The sequence below is a fragment of the Phoxinus phoxinus genome (genome assembly GCF_949152265.1).
Source record: "Phoxinus phoxinus genome assembly, chromosome: 2".
NCBI lineage: Eukaryota > Metazoa > Chordata > Actinopteri > Cypriniformes > Leuciscidae > Phoxinus > Phoxinus phoxinus.
In genome coordinates, this window is record NC_136877.1 from 11,956,237 (window position 1) to 11,973,911 (window position 17,675).

Below are 17,675 nucleotides of genomic sequence, written 5' to 3' on the forward strand. Positions count from 1 at the left end.
ATATATATATATATACACTGTGTGTATATTAGGGCTGGGGGAATCAACGTGTTAATCTTTGCAATTAATTTGAGATGTTTAACGCATTTAAAAAAAATAACACAATTGACGCAGCACTTTTTTTGCCTCGTTTTAATGACTTCCTTGCGGTTGCTATTGTGTGTGTGCCGAACCAAGTCACCCTGTCATGATGGAGAAGGACAATGATGGAGTTTTAGGAGGAATGTTTGCATTTAAAAAGTTTTTAATGTTTTAAAAAAAAGTTTAAAAAGGCAGAAAATATGCTGCCCCGCCCCTCCGTATTCGGCGATCAGGTTTTACGAGCAGGTCTTTACCGCTCCGCGTGTGTGCTGTGCTCTCCGTTCCGTGTGTGTGTGTGTTGGCGCGCTGCGCTCTCTTCCTCCTCTGCTCTGAACACGGAGGGGAGGGGCGGGGTGGCAAATGAACTTGAACTTGAACTTTTGGCCAAAAACCAAAAATGCCATTTTCGGACGATAATTTTCGGCGGCCGAAAATTCGGTGCATCCAGCTTCTATGGTATTTGAATTCAGCTTTGCTAATTGTACACAACATCTTTGTTTTGTCAAACGCGCCATCAGGCAACTTTTTAAATGCAAACATTCCTCCTAAAACTCCATCCTTGTCCTTCTCCATCATGACAGGGTGACTTGGTTCGGCACACACACAATAGCAGCCGCAACAGGAAAGTCATTAAAACGAGTTTAGACCAGCGATTAACTTGTCTGTACAAGCTGTTTAAAACATGTATTCACCCGATCAATTTTGAGCATCCAGATGGTATAATTAAACATATTTTGTGGATATGTTTAACTTTAACTGTTGGAATTGGAGCGTAAAAGTTGATTTAGAAGATTTCTTATCGTGGTGCGCCCTCTATAGGCCATGATTAGCGGCCAAGCTTAGAACGTCATGGCAGAGCAGTAAAGTGTGTGTGTCTGTGTGTGTGTGTGTGTGTGTGTGTTAATAATAATGTCTATATCACATTGTGATTGTATGAGGTCAGCGTTATTCTGACAGCTCCGTTAAAAAATATTTTCTTACTCAGTATGTTTGTCTTGAGAAGCTAAATGGCTTAAGATATTGTATGTTTTCTGAATTTATGCTTAAAAGAAGAAAAAATATCTGCCAAATAGGGTCTGAATTTGTAAACTTGTTATCCATTTGAATTCAGTTTAGGAACATTAATTAATCATGATCTGCATAAAATTGAAAGTAACTTGTGTGTGTGTTTGTTTAGAGGCAAACTCATATTCAGACCTGATCGAGGGAGTGGTGAAGATTATTCCGTTTGACCAGTGTTCGAGTCCAGAAGTGTATGGATCAGAGGTCCGGTCGGGGATGCTGTGTGCCGGGAGTGACTCCTGTGTGGACGCCTGCCAGGTAAGACGTCAAATCACTAAGCACTAATATGATATATCTTCGCTTTTTTTCTACGTATCTTTTTCTTTTTTTAGAAACCAATGTTTTTGTTTTTTACAAAAAAAATAATAATAATTCGGATTCAAATTTGAATATGCATGGTAATGACATTTATATTTTATTTTAGACTAATATTCAATATTCTTTATTCTATAACAATATTACTTTACAATAATTGAGCTGTTCTGAACATAAATTTGACATTTTGTAAACTTGCAAAATGGACTGTAGATACATAAATACAAGTTTTTTAAAGGAACACTTTACAGCAAAAGTTACATTAGATAATAAAAGTACTTCTAAAGCATTTATTCATCTTAGCTAATATTCATTTCAACATTTACTATTACTAAAATCAAAATTTGTATCTGTTACTATTACTAAAATCAAAAATCATATCTGTTAATAATATGTATTAAGGGTTAGTTCAGCCTAACACATTTACTCACCTTTGTGTCGTTCTTAACCCGTAAGACTTTCGTTCATCTTTGAAAGACAAATTAAGATTTTTCTTTTTTTATGAAATCCCTTTAAAGGGAATAGTTCCCCAAAAAATCAACATTCTGTCATCATTTACTCACTCTCAAATAGTTTCAAACCCGTATAAATGTCTTGTTCTGCTGAACACAAAGGAAGATATTTGGAAGAATGTTTGTAACCAACATAGTAGTATTTTTCCTACTATGGTTGTCAATGGGACCTAAAATCTGTATGTTACCAACATTCTTCCAAATATCATATTTTGTGTTCAGCAGAACAAAGAAAAGTATACAGGTTAGGAACAACTTGAAGGTGAGTAAATGCTGACTTCATTTTCATTTTTGGGTGAACTGTCCCTTTAATGAGCATGATAATGCACATCTGCATATTTATTTTTATTTACTAATGTTAACAATAACTACTGTAACAAATGCATAGTTCTTGTTTGTTAATGCATTATCTAATGAGACCTTATTGTAAGTGTCACAGTTTTTGCTAATGGTTGACTGAGTAATAAAATAATTTATGATTTTTGCTGAGTCGGGTGACAGAAACCATTTTGCATTGAAGCAATTAAAAAGCATTGAAAAATTAGCCAAATGTATATTCTTTTAATGTGTGTGATATAATTTGTTTAGGGAGACTCCGGCGGTCCTTTAGCATGTGAGTGTGACGGTGTGAGTTTCCTTTACGGCATCATCAGTTGGGGGGACGGATGTGGACGGTCAGGAAAACCAGGCGTTTATACCCTCGTGCCCAAATATTCTGACTGGATAAACAGCGTCATCAAAAGATCCAGAAAAACAACATCGGCTATCAGAACAGAGATAAACATTTGCATTGGGAATCAATGCCAACAACAACCCATAAATCAACTGTGACTTTATTATTAATGTATTAGTTTACACTTTTTATTACAGTGTTCATGTTACTGAGTAATACTACTGAACCTAAAGATAACGTGTTATTAATGCTATTGTATTTATATTAACAAGCAATATTGTGACATGTACACACTATAATAAGTTTGTTATGTATTATATATTTTTTTTTTTTTTGCATAGCAATAAATTAAGTTGATTGCTGTGAAGTAAATGTGTCTTTTAATCTGCATGAAGTATTTTAAAAATGTTTTAGGTCGTGTTCTAAAACTGTCTATCAAGAACATGTCCAGGTCATGATAGATATTACTACGTAGATATCAAATCGGCAAGATATACACATGAGCGTCCACCATAAAGTGAACAGACAGATGAAGTTTAAATGCAACAGTTTGTTGTTAAATCATAGTATAAAAGCAATCATTTGCATAGTAATTTAGTTCAATATATTTTAGAATCGTAAACTACGAGCTTTGAGGTATTTTCTCCACTGACTTCCATTCAAACAAGTCATTATGTTGACCTTTGTAATACTCTTGACACATCTGGAGTGGCCAAATGGATCATCTAAATATTATCAGTTCAACACAAAAATAAAAGACATAATGATTTGTATTTTCAAGTTATAAAGTTAATATTTTGCATTTTGACATTGCTTTCATGCCAGTTCCTCAGGTTTCTTTACTTTGTTTAGTTTTGGCTTTTTTCCCCCCCAGTTTGGGGTGAAAAAATTACCCAAAGTGGGTACCTTTTGTATTATTATAAATGTGTGCATATTATAAATGTGACTACACTATACCCGATCTGTATCAAGGTTTCATTGGTTAGTTTTATATACCACGTCACATTTGTTACATGACAGATTTAGTAGCTAAGGGTTGCATGACAAAATGCTGCTGCAAGGGTTAATTAATTGTTCCGTACCGACACAGTAACCTTTGACTGACCCCTGACATATGATTTGGGCGCGTGCCTGAGGCAGCGGTCGCTCGCTCTGGCGTTATTTTGAAAGTGAGCCGTGCGGGCGCGCGCACGCGCAGCTGTCATGTGGGGAAGATGAGTGATACTGTGGTCGCAGAGGGAGCCGCAAAAATCAGAGACGGCAAAAAAGTATGGAAATCGCACGCGCGAGCTGTATGAGTGTATAATTTGTTCATGAGTGGTTGTCTGTAAAGGTTTGGTTTGACTTCTCTCTCGCAGTGGAGGAGCCGCTGGCTGGTTCTGCGCAAACCCTCACCGGTCGCAGGTCAGTTATCATGATCATACACTTCACAGCAACACAAACTCAACAGTGGCGACAATTAACAAATATGATTTTTACATAAAATTAACATGTACTTTAATATATGAAGATAAACTGAACATTATCAACGCAACGACAACATAAACCAGCAAACAGAAAGAAATATACTAATAACGTTACGCATGTAGACATCACGCTTGCATCTGTAAATAGCCTGTAGGCTAAGCATTTGTAAAACAGACATGATCGTTGTGGTGTTGCTACATAATAATTTCTAGTTCACTGTAAAATCATAGTATAGTTTTTAATAAATTGTAACAAAATGTTATTATAGATGTATCAAATATTACCGCGATTGTATGGCAACAAGTTCATATTGTAATCATATTACATTAGCCTACAAATACTTGCTAGAATACAATAAAACCAAAAAGGATAAAATGTAATGGTGATATAGAACATAATAAAATGTAATATATAGGGTAATCAATTCATTATTTTGTTACCAGACATTCTGTTGGAAGCTTAAATCAACCTAAAGGAGTTTCTCTTGTGTTTTGTGATCTAGACAGAAAGATAAACACTATGAACGTTAGTGTTCATGGATGAAGCTGACTTTTGAGTTTTTAATCTATAATAAGGTGTGTGAGTTACATGCATGTTTTACATAGAGAGTAATGAACAGTAATGTTTTTTTCTTGAAATATGCTGGTCTTTTTTGCACATCATGCTATATATATATGGGCATTATAGGCTATATAATGTAGGATACATATACAGACTTCACGACTGTTAGGCCTAATTCAGGTTTACTAATTTGCGTTCCAGGAGTTTCATAAAACTGCACTGGAATGTTTCACTATTCAGTACAACAGCACTCTTGCTTCAGTGAAATGTCTTGACGTCGCTGCAGTATGTTTTATTGGTGAAGTGAAGTTTTCTATCGCAGTAGATCAGCTGTGAGAGCAGAAATGTGTGCGGAAAGACGTTTGTACAGCTGTTCACACTGTGTGTGTGTGACATGCCAAAGGTTGTTTTGTTTGTTTGCTTTCGTAGTAGCAGGAATCACGTTTGACCTACCTACATCTTTCAGGGGATGTAAGAATTGTTTTTTGGACATGCACCTCTACATGTACCTCTTTATTCACTTACAGTTTGTAGTAGCTATAAATGGTACAATGGCACATGATACACTACATTACCGTTCAAAAGTTTGGGGTCAGTAAGATTTTTTTATATTATTGAAAGAATTCTCTTAATTGTTTTCTATTGTAATAGGCCTATATTTTAAAAATGTAATTTATTCCTGTGTTCAAAGCTGATTTTTTAGCATCATTACTTCAGTCTTCAATTCATGCTGATTTGCTGCTTATTATCAATGTTGAAATCAGTTGTGCTGCTTCATATTTATGTGGAAACTGTTTTTTTAGGAGTCTTTGATGAATAGAAAGTTTAAAAGAACAGCATTTATTTGAAATATAAATCTTTTGTAACATTAAAAAACTGTTTGTTTTGTAGGCTACTCTTTATAGATGTAATGCATCCTTGCTGAATAAAAGTATTACTTTCTTTCAAAAACGACAACAACCACAACAAAAAATCAGGGCCGTGTTCAAAAACCGAATGACCTCAAATGCTTTTTTTGGACATTTTTTTTCTGGATCTATTAATACATTAAAATGCATTTCATACACACAGTGACATACCATTTCTATTATATTGTGTTTTTTCATTTCTAAATAAAAATTCACTTAAAATTTTCTAGGGGCATTGTAAATCATCGGCAGCTTAAATAAGGCAAATGCCCTCATAAAACACACAGAAAAATATCCATTAAAGTGACGAAACTCTTAAAACAATTATTTAGAAGGTAAGTATGGATTTAAAGTCAATGCTTTTTTCTTATTATTTCTACAATAAGCAGTGTTATGTTAAAATATGACTATAATATGACTAACTTTTCCACTAAATGAAAGTCATCTCTTTGTCATCAAAGTCAAGTGGACGTTTCAGACCTTCTTGACTGTAATGTCAAGGTTAATAAATGTCTTTAAACATGTCCTTCATGAAAGCTAATGTGTGTTTGTGTGTGTCAGATTGTTTGGTGCTGTACGTGTATAAGGAGCGCGGTGTGAAGGACAGGAGCAGCGTGACGCTGGAGCACATCTGCGGTCTGGAGACGTGTGTCAGCGCTGACGGCGTTCCCTTCATCCTCTCAATCCTGTGCCTCAGTCAAACCGCCGTGCTCGGCTTCGACAGCAGGGAGACGCTGCAGAGCTGGGACCTGCGACTGCGCTACTGCCTTGGGGAAGGTCAGAATTCAACATTTAACCCATAAAACAGTCACTTACATGTGCTGGTCAAAACAATGACCGATGAGATAATAGCTCATCGCTATCTGCATCTGTTTCCATGATAAAGTGGTAGTTTAGTCGTTTATAGTTTTAGGTAAATGTTAAATTAAATCAAATTTTTTTTATTAAATCTATATATGTTAAGCTTTATGAGGTCATATCGATTCGGAGACTACATGAAATAATTATACTTAATCTTAATCTTAGCGGCCCCTAATTTAATTACAAATTACCTTTCGATGAAAGTGAATCAATCAAAACTAACTTTAGCTGGAAAATAACACTATTCAGGAACCGCTATAAAGCCAGAACAATCTGTTACCTTAAATTATACGTTCATCTCTGTAAAGCAGCTTTGAAGCAATCTACATTGTTAAAAGCGCTATATAAATGAAGATGACTTGACTTGACTATATTTTGTAATTCTAAATTAATAAAATTATTTAAAAAATAATTTGTCACACAGGAGCATTTATATTGAGGTAGGCGATATAGTGAGACACTTGACCAGATCATTTAAAGTAGAGATGCACCGAATGATCGGCTGGTGACTGGAATTGGCCGATTTTCACGCAGACTCAATATGCTGATTTTTTGCTGGTCAAATGCACTCGGGTGCCGCATTATTAACATCGCGTGTAATGCATGTTAATCAATGAGTGCATTCCCTCCACGAGCAGGGGGCGGGGTTTTGGCGCTGAGTCTATTTTTGCTGCGCTGCTCATGATCAATTAAAGTGTAACGCTCACGCTCAATTAAAGTTTGAGCTCACGCTCAAAATAAATATGATTTCACACAAAAAGTGCCCAAAATGCACAGAATGTGCATGTCTAGTGTGTTTTAACAAGAACTGGAGTAGGCTATGTCAGAAAAGAAAATGAAGACTCAAAAATATTTATAGAAAATGTACCCATTTAAACTTGTTTTTATTATTCAGTTTGGGTAAACGTATATGGTGTTTTATAATAAAACAAATATAGAAAATAAATATTTGTGTGTGCAGTAAAGTGGTTAGAAAAAATGAAATCGGAATCGGCTAAAATCGGTATCGGCAGGTTAAACTCAATGAGAAATCGGAAATCGGAATCGGCCTAGAAAATTGTAATCGGTGCATCTCTACAGCACGCATTATGCATCAGCTACCCAAAGACATTTGATTGATTGACGTGATTGTTGTGTATGTGCTTGAACTCTTTGTAGTTGTGAGCAGGCATGTGATGCAGTCAGCTGCGTGTGTCTGTTTGTGTGTGTAGCTGCTTTTTATTTGCATACCCTCGTAAATCTGTTTCAAAGTTAGTGCTAACAGGTTTAACCCTGCCTGCATTCCCTCATCACATTTTACACACACAGACAAAGAGAAGCTGTTACTAGATGGGATTTACTGCACAGACCAAAGGAAGATTGTGACATTCCTAGCATCAGGAACACTTACCAGAGCTTTCTAGTTAGTGCTGTTTGTTAAGGCAAGGTGTAACATGTACAATCATTCACATGTTGGATTAGAGATTTAAACAAACCCTGAACTACGGATTTTCTAAGACCTATGATTTTCACTTGATGAATATAAATGAATAATACAACTATGAGTGTAAATAAAGCTGAAATACATTACAAAAGTGACCCAGGCTATATTTAGAGGCCAGAATATCATAGAGTCCTGAACTTGCAAGCACCCAGAATACTTCAGAAACCACCAATGCCCTAAAAACTACACAGAACATCATAGTAACCACCCATAACACCCTAGCAACAATCTTGCAATGCTGTAGAAACCACCTAGAATACTTTATAAACTACCCAGAACACACCTAGCAACCATCTGTCAACCACCCAGAACACCCTGGCCTAAATTAACAAGCACCTTGCAATGCTTTTGCAAACAACCAGAATATCAGTAACCACCTATCAACCACCCTAAATACTCTAGCAACCTCCACAAATTCTTTAGAAAATATCTAGGAGTCAACTAGCAACCACCTGGCAATGCCTTAGAAACCACCTTGTCCTAGCAAACACCCAAAATAACTTAGTAACCACCTATCAGTGTCCTAGCAACTTCCTTGCAATACCCTAGAAACCACCCAAAATACATTAAAATGCACTTATCTCCGCCCTAACAACCAGAAGTCGCCCAGAACACCCTAGTAACCACCTGGCAATGCCCTGGCATTCAACAAAATACCTTAGTAACCATCTAGCAACCACACAGAATGTCCAAGAAACCACCTAGCAACGCACTTACAACCATACAGAATACCTTAGTAACCACATATCAACCGCACATAATACCTTAGTAACCACCTATCAACCACCCAGAACACCCTAGTAACCACATTGCAATGCCCAAGCAACCACCCCAATTTTTTTTTTAGAATTAGTACTTAGAAGTCACATAGCCACCACCCATAACACCTTGGTAGCCACACTATTGTGAGTTTTGCACAGGAATACACCACTTACTGTACTTGTCCTTCAGTTCCAGTTTATTGTTTATTGCATCTGAATGATTGGTACAGGAAATCATGTTTTCTCTTCTGTCAGTCCACAGTTTCACCGTCTCTGTGCTGCCCGGCACTAAATTGGAAAGCGGAGTGGCGACTCTGCATTTATGCAACAATGTCCTGGTCATCGCTAAAGACCTGCCGGCCGTCATCATCGGCCACTGGAATCTGCTGGACCTCCGGCGATACGGGCCGGTCAACAACGGCTTTGTGTTTGAGGGAGGAACACGCTGTGGTTACTGTGAGTATGCCGATATAAAAATGAAAAGGCTCATTATTTTCAGCTTTTTAATAAAATGCAATATCAAGGAATCAAGGTTTGGTTAGTTATCATGGTCCATTGCTTTGTGACAAGTAAAGTTTGGTTTCAGTGTGTTTTTTTTAAAAGCGGTGCCAACAGTGCAAATGTTGGGGTTTGGTCAATGTGAAACATGTATTTTTCTCTAAATGAGTCCACCTTCACTGTTTTTCTCACATCCATAAGAGTTACGGTGTGAAAAGCCTCATAGAGGTTTAACACCTGGACTGTTGCTGCCCAGAGTGAAGCACTGGGTGGATCAGTATTGATTTGGATGTAGTACTGTATTTTCAGCCTATCATCCAGACCGTGTTCACTTGTCTGGTTGTTTTTTGGCTGCATTTGATTCTGTGAAATGAAATAGTGAAATGGTCACTCTCATGTTAACCTAGATAAATGTGCGCTAGCCTAATATTAGCTGCATATCCAAGTGTTTGTGCGGAGTGTGGAAGCTGAAGTATTAGCACCCTTTCTGCATGATATCGAGTCACCGGCGTTTAACTTTTTTTAAACTCCGTCCTTTATGGTCTTACATCAAGTGTAGCCTAATACATAATTTGAATCAGACATATTATATTTTTCTTCAAATTATATATATCACTCACAATAAGAACTAAAGAAAATAAACAAAAGCGCTTTTGTAAAATAAAGAAAACAAACAGGATGCACTTTCTGCCTTCTTTCTCCGTGAACTGGAGCGCATCAAAAAATAAACCGAAACTTAGCATGAACTTTCCTCACAGTCATAAGAAATACATCTATTGAAAGCTTGTTAGCATCGTCAACTTCATCACTCTAGCTGAAAACACAGAAAGAAAAACAATTATATTGGTTTATTAATATTAAATAGATAAATGTGTGCTATTATTTGGCTCATGTCCAAGTGTTTGTGCAGAGTGTGGAAGCTAAAGTATAGCACGTTTTCTGCATGAGATAGAGGTGCCGGCGCGATCACTTGCATTTTTTCCTGACAACAGCCGAAACAACTTAAAATAGCCTCCTTTTTGGTCATACAGATAAGAGTAATACATAAACTGTAAATGGTCTACTTTTATTTGTGTAAACCCACAATAAAAATAAAATGTTGTGCCATTGTAAAATAAAGACAATAAACATGATGTGCTTTCTGCCACCTCGTTTTCTGTGAAGCGATTGTCAACCAATTCAAGTGGAAAACAAATATTTAGACATGCAAAATCCCGTCCACTACTGCTGAGATGACGAGTCAGCATTGTCTTAATCTCTGCAACCGAAAACACAAAAGAATAGTCAACAGGATTGGAACTAAAACTCCATGTTTTGGGTAAAAAAATTTGTTGTTCCTCACACATAGCTATCAAATGACTTCAGGACACCTGTAATATAGTGAATACGGGCTACTTTTATGATGCTTTAGTGTTCTTTTTAAAGCTTTAAAGCTTCAGTTCCAATTAATTTCAGTTAAAATAAAAAGATGGACCAGCAATGACTACATTTACATGTGCACCAGTAACATGATTATTTCCAATAATCAGAGTAAGGACTTAATCACAGCAAGATGTTTGCATGACACTTCTTTACTCCTGTCTACATGCAATTTTCATTAAGGGACTGCGCGTTTTTTATTTAAGGGGCCACCAGAGGAGTTTTGAGATAAATAGTAAAAATAGACTTGACCCTCCCTTCGCCAGCAATATATTTTTCTATGACCCTCCAAAATGATTGTGAAAAAAGGCATCACCCTCCCCGTAAATGTATTGATTACTTCTGTACTGGTTTGCGCTTGGCAAAGATGTTCAGATAGCCATTGTTTTTTTACAACCATGACAAAAGACTTAACCTCTGCTTTCTCATCTTACACATCACACTCCACTGTTAAGGGGGTCGCACACCGCATACATTTTATATTTACATTACATCTCGTCCAGTACACACACACCGCCGTCTGTCCGCGGCGCCCAGCAACGGCTCGCGCTTCTCGTGTAATGTAAATATAAAATGTCGATTTATTTGTCTCAAATCGTCATTAATGTATACTGACTTCACCCTGTGCTGTGTGTTGGAAACTTTTCCTTCGTCGAAGTAGAGACCAGGAGACGGTGGGATATCTTTCAAGCAGAAGTTATTCTTTATTGAGGACTTCGCTGTGCGTCGCTGTAGTCATCCAAGTCTGACTAATGGAACTTTACATGGTATCTTATATACATTTAGGGGGAGGGATTTACATCGAGGTGGCATGTAAATGAAGTACAGGATTCAGCTCGTTAACTGATCTCATCAGCATAATAGTGTCATTCAAATGCATAGATGCTAATCCAATCACCTTAACTATTCAACGACTGGGCCAGGGGCTCCCAGAGCCATTAAAGACATAGGGTGAGAGTCTCAGTAATCTGACTCATTTAACTTACAATAGAGAGAACAAGACTGGCAGGAACCGCTGATATCATCATCATAACCTTAAAATGCTAAATTCAATGTAGGCTACTCAACTTTATCAGTTTATACACCAATGATTCTATTTAATTTTACATTACAATCATAACTTAGTACAGACATTATCTTAATTCCATAATGTCCTTAAACATAACAATATTGCTGGCCATAAACTGAGAAAGTGCGCATCCGGTGTGTGATACCTCGAGTTGTCCTAGACCTGACGCGACGCTGTGCTTCTCGTCCGGTGTGCGACCCCCTTTATTCGCAATCACAAAAGTTCATTATTTGTTCGTGCTTTAAAGCTTTGCCGGGTAAAAATGTAATTGCCATTCTGTTCTGACATGATGCACTTTTTCTGAGCGCCCGAAGTGCGCGCGCACTGTCAAACAGCGCCATACTGGACTTTATATTTTGCGTCTGATTGTGCTAATACTGCCACTCTTTGGACTCCTCGTAGTTTTGGATCGTCAATTTTATTATCTTTTAAATAAATTATATTTTCTTTAATGTTTCCTCACCCGACAGCGTCTGGAGTGAATCTCTTCCAGATAGCAAACTGACATTGAATCAACGTGGAAACAACATTGACGTGATATCGAAACAACATCTTTTGCTCATCGAATTAACGTCAGACATGCCATTCAACCGCATTTCAACGTTGAATCGATGTTTTATTTTCGACGTAATAACGTTCTGATATACCGACCAAATAGTGAACGTTGATTCAATGTTGAAATTTGATCGATGATTGATACTGACCTTTACAACTAAAAATCAACGTTGAATCGACGTCTGCCTGCTATCTGGGTTTGTTGAGATCCATTTTGTGAATCTGTGCGCATTCACAAGAGCTTTTTTAGTCGATTATGCCGTCATCATAATCAGCTAAAACGCATGTGCAGATCACTTTACTTCCTGATCAAGCGCGCACCCGAGTCCGTGTTTTCACATTCACGCGAACCGCGGCACGGGCCCGTCATGCACGCAAGTGTTATGCAAGCTGCATAGCTGCGTGCCTGTCTGCTTTCAGCGCGATTCATTATTAGGCAGAGCTAAGCTTAGTAGGCTAGTCCAGACTCTTTCAATTACAATTTATTTGTTTAACGCTTTACACAATAGACTACACATCGTTTCAAAGCAGCTTTACAGAAAATCCATGCATTACATCTACTTTACAATTCAGAGTGATGCTATCAGTTATGCATTTCAGAAATGTACATATAAAAATGTACAGTAAGCTAATAATGTATTAATTTAAGGCAGAACAAAGAGCTAATTTAAGTAATACATAAATGTTTTTGTTAGAGGATTAGATTAGACTAATATGGTATAGCTTAATGGAAATGCAGATACTTATGCTTAGATTGTTAATACATAATGTTTTTGAACAGGTGACATTTTATGTGTTGGCCCTTCAGTTGAGTTCAAAATAAAATGAACACAACGAAATAACAAACACTTGATTTTTTTATTTATTAGTCGTTTAGATTAGTCGACTAATCGAAAAATTTGTCGTTAGTGGCAGCACTAGACATGACCCTCCCCTATTTTCCTCCGGTGGTCCATTCCATAAATACTGAACGGTCCCTAATCTGATTATTCACATTCTCTAATGCACAGCACAAATGATGAACTCGCACACAGTATGTGTATTACTGGCCAAACTCTTCAAGCACACACAGATTTGTTTGCTGTCATTTATTTTTATTTTTTTGGGTGACGTGCCCAAAAATGTTTTCGACCATCCATATACAGTATTATAAGGGACTGAGCGAGCTGAGCTGAATCTTCAGAAAGGCTCTCTCCGATCCGCTCCCCTTACCACTCCGCTCATATGCTCTGATTGTAATTAAAATCAACATACGCCACGTTTTATACTACAATTATGGTTGCAACAATAATGAACTTGCCTAAATTTGCAGTGAGATGAACATTAGTAAATGATGACAGGATTTTCTCCCTTTAACATCTGTGTGTATTTGTGTGTAGGGGCTGGCGTGTTCTTCTTGTCTTGTGCCGAGGGCGAGCAGATCAGTTTTCTGTTTGACTGTATTGTTCGTGGCATTTCCCCGTCCAGAGGCCCTTTTGGACTGAAGCCACTGCTGCCAGGTCAGTGCTGTAGGACTGTGACACGTACAGTATGTGTCATTATATCAGATTAAAGCCATATCTGTTGCCAAACTCCTAAAGCTTTCAAGCTACAGTACATGCATCAAACTCTGGTTAGTCTGTCTGTTTTCAGTGTCTGTCTGTCTATCTATCGGCCTGGCTCTCTCTCTGATGTTTTCATATAATCAAACTACATTAGGCCTTTATAACCATAATACATCAAGGCTTTTGTAAACATTCAGACAAAGCTTTTTTAAGAAACCATTAAAAGTTTGTTTTGGCAAACTTTCAGTTTTCATGATAATATCAAATGAATTCAAACTGTTATGATCCCTTTGTGAAAAAGAAGTTAACTGAATTGTTCTACATGTAGTTTATTTCAAATTTTAAAAGTATATTTTTAAAAGGATGTACTTGCAGAGAATATATTATGAATAAAATAAAAGGACAAAAATGTCATGGCTCCCAGAATATTTAGTTGTATGTCTGAACATGCAATATATCAAAAGAAAGAACAGACCCTCTGCTTTTAAACAAACAAGCTTCATGTTCATTCTAGCTTCATGCATTCTTTTTATTAACACTTAAATGTGGGTAAGTTTAATAAAAAAAGCAACATTTTGAGGAAAAAAACTGACAAAATCTAATTTTTGTCAAAGACTACATCCAGATTGAATTCAGAACGATGATCAAAACATAGATGGAGTAGAGTCCATGAACACCCCGAATGCTTGCACAGTCCTGTTGCTCATCCTGGGTCGATATTTCATTCAGTAATATTAGGCAGTTTTTATTTTAATGCTGTTTAATGTTGGTGATCGCGTTATTATGTATATGCATATGATTACATATAGCTTGTTTCTGTTTTTTAAATGCTAACGCTATTGGCTATTTGAAAAAGGGGAGGAGACATTCAATATGTTCCGCCTTAGCTTCCTGTTTCAATGGAAATTACATCAACACATCATACAAAGCTGCGCGTTCCAAAGCACTTCAGTGGGCCTTTAAGTATAGTTCTAAAAAAAGTGTGCTAAGTAAAAATTTTAAAACTAAAAGTTTTAGTATGGAAAGATACAGAAATGACATGAAAATATATTTTAGTTTACCATACATATTTGTCAGTACATCCAACCGTACATCTTTCAACAACAATTTGAACTGTACTCAAGTAGGTAGATAACTTGGGTAGGTAGATAAACCACATTAAGTGATTAAAATGTATTATAGTTTAAATGTATATTAAAGTGAAAATGAAGCAGTCAGTCAAGTTTACATTTAGTAAAATTATTTTAACTTTAATGAAAAAATATATAACAAACACGATTAATGTAACCATTTTAAAGAAAAAGGGATGTTTTGTTATTGCTTTTGGAGCAAGGGTGCCGCCATCTTGCAATACACAGTCATAGCGCGTGACGTCACGGGGTTACTTGTCTTGCCTGAGGTACATAGACATATAGTAGAGGACTGACAGGGAAAGTCAAAGACAGAGACATTTAAAGATGGCAACTGGAAAGCCACATCATAAGTCAAAAGGAGGGGCACTACTGTATTGCTCCTGGTGGTAGAAATTATTTTTACAGCGTTAAAGCAAAGGGCAAAAGAGAACTAAAACGGAGAACGAAACTGTAACGTTTAGGTTCCTAAATGATGATGAAGGTACAAATAATAAGAGGATTAATTCCAAACACGATCAAAAGCCAAAGTGCAAAACAGTGTGCAAGTACCACAAACAATAACCGACAATGAAGGGATAACAGAGAGGAACTTAAATACACTGATCAATTAGGGAGGACAAGATGAGTGATAATAATGATGATTGCTGACAGGTGCAGGTAATGGTGAAGTGATTGCAGGTGTGAGCCGGAGAGGATGATGGGACATGTAGTGCAGACGATGACTAACAGGTGACTGTGCCAGTAACGTTACTGCTTCACTGGCTAGAGGCACTGAAAAAGAAGGACCCTTCAATGGGCGCTGATGTCATGAGTATGAATCACTCACTCTTCCCACTATTGTTTTTCTCCAGCGAAAACAGAACATGAAGAGAAGACACTCTATAGTTATTTATATATGTGATTTGGCAAATGATTTGTGAAAAGTTGTTTTAATTCATTAAAAATATATTTGTTTTACAGTGCAGAGGAAAACGTCTCTGGTTACTATCGTAACCTCGGTTCCCTGAGAGGCGGGAACAAGACATTGCTTGAACGCTTGCACAGCTGATCAAAAACAGCGAGCACGGCGGCTAACGCAATATCTCGTTCCCGCCTCTCAGGGAACCGAGGTTACAAAAGGAACCGGAGACATTTCCTTTCGAGAGTGGTAACTCTACATTGCGGTGCAACGCTGCGGGAACTGTATTAAAGGGCACCTATTATGGAATTTTGAAATGTACCTTTCATGTAGTGTGTAACATAGATCTAAGTGAACAAAAACATCCTGCAAAGTTTGAAATATGAAAGTGCACCGTATATAAAGTTATTGTCTTTCAAAAGTAAGAGTCGACTCGGAGTCATTTTTATGAATCGTTAGAAGACCGAAGCTTTTTCTCTGACTAGATGACGTCAACTTGTCAAGTTATTTGAATACGATACGCCCACTTATTGCGCTCCAAGGCCAGCAGGGAAAACATCATGGCGATGAGACACTGTTCTGAAGTGCGGCTCAAAAGCCAACTTTTTTCATCTGCCCAAGGAGGAGCATTTGAAGACTAAGTGGCTACAATTCATATAACTATACCACAGAAGTATAGTCCGAGCCTTGTGCTTTGTTCGCGCCATTTTGAAGACGATTGCTTTTTAAATGCACTCAAACTTGGATTCGCGAGCCGGCTGATATTGAAGGAAGGTTCATTTCTAAGTGTATTTGCATCAGCTTCCTCCTCCGTATCACAATCTGTAAGTGTTATTAATAATTGTTGCTTTTATGTTTTATGTAGCATGCTTAATAATTATTTTGTTTGTTGTGTAAGCACCGTTTAGCTTCTAGGTCTTCAATGGCAATTGTATTGAGATATGTGAAGTGTTTGTCGTGGTTTTCGGAGTTGTCTTAAAGAATAGAGAAATACCTCGTAGTAACGTAACTGCATTTTTTTTTTTTTGTAAAAACGTTATGTTTATGCATCGGGCTAACGCAAACAAAGACTGATTGTGCTTTTAAAAATATATACACTGGGCTATGCTCGCTAACATATTAAATTCTTTATCTTATTTTTAGTTTTTTACTACAAACTACAAAGCAGTGGACTATATCATTATTATAATACAATTTAATTGATAAAAGCATCATTGAACTCCGTGTTAAACAATAAGTATTATCTCTGTAAACACTGCTGGGTCATCTGACCAATCGCAGATTAGCGTCGCGCAAAGGAGGGGTTTGGAAAAACGAGTCGTTGAACGAATCATTTGGGAGTCGGTGAGCAAATCAGGTAAAAATAAATGCATATTATACGAAAACAAAAGTGTTTTTTGACATTGGATGCACGTAAACCTGTTGTTGGGGACTCCCTAAACAACATTAGGAACATTTTAAATGTCATAATAGGTGCCCTTTAAATCCCGCCGTGAAAGTAGTGAAGATAAGCCCTGAGAATCAGGGTCAAGCTGTACCAGCCACGAAAGAGACAGACAGTCAGCCAATAGTCCTCGCATCTGATAGGCGTAACTAGACCAATGAGACATCAGCTCCAACCCTATCCAAATTTGCAGTTGCCGGGTCCGAAACAGATACAATCATCGTTCACCGAGATTGTTTGTAAGTCTTCTATGCGTTTCGCAGAGGCGAGGTCAAGGAGTAAAGCCGTTTTCAGGGAGAGCTCCTTAACCGCAATCGAAGCTAGGCGCTCGAATGGCGGTAGAGAGAGAGCCCTCAAAACTGGAGCTAGACCCCACGGCGGCACAGATGGCAGCACACAATCTCCTCGCTCCCCTGAGAAATCTGAGCTAA

The 17,675-nt window shown here is 37.4% G+C and overlaps 2 protein-coding genes across 6 annotated transcripts in view; both read left to right on the plus strand.

Annotated features, from left to right (window-relative positions):
* hgfac (HGF activator) overlaps positions 1–3,011 on the plus strand; it is a 30,656-nt gene extending 27,645 nt beyond the window's left edge. For 2 of the 3 annotated variants that reach the window (XM_079604776.1, XM_079604775.1), the window contains 2 exons: positions 1,259–1,401; positions 2,559–3,008. In XM_079604776.1, coding sequence (XP_079460902.1) covers positions 1,259–1,401; positions 2,559–2,801 — 386 coding nt within the window. In that variant the 3' untranslated portion in view covers positions 2,802–3,008. Of the gene's footprint in view, positions 1–1,258; positions 1,402–2,558 lie in introns of all 3 variants that reach the window. The other variant, XM_079604774.1, reaches the window with a different exon arrangement.
* Positions 3,012–3,772: 761 nt separating this feature from the next.
* Positions 3,773–17,675, plus strand: part of dok7a (docking protein 7a) — a 38,609-nt gene continuing 24,706 nt past the window's right edge. The window contains exons 1-5 of one of the 3 annotated variants that reach the window (XM_079604898.1): positions 3,773–3,911; positions 4,002–4,047; positions 6,141–6,356; positions 8,940–9,140; positions 13,605–13,724. In XM_079604898.1, the coding sequence (XP_079461024.1) occupies positions 3,858–3,911; positions 4,002–4,047; positions 6,141–6,356; positions 8,940–9,140; positions 13,605–13,724 (637 nt within the window). In that variant the 5' untranslated portion in view covers positions 3,773–3,857. The remainder of the gene's footprint in view (positions 3,912–4,001; positions 4,048–6,140; positions 6,357–8,939; positions 9,141–13,604; positions 13,725–17,675) is intronic. The other 2 variants (XM_079604899.1, XM_079604897.1) reach the window with 2 other exon arrangements.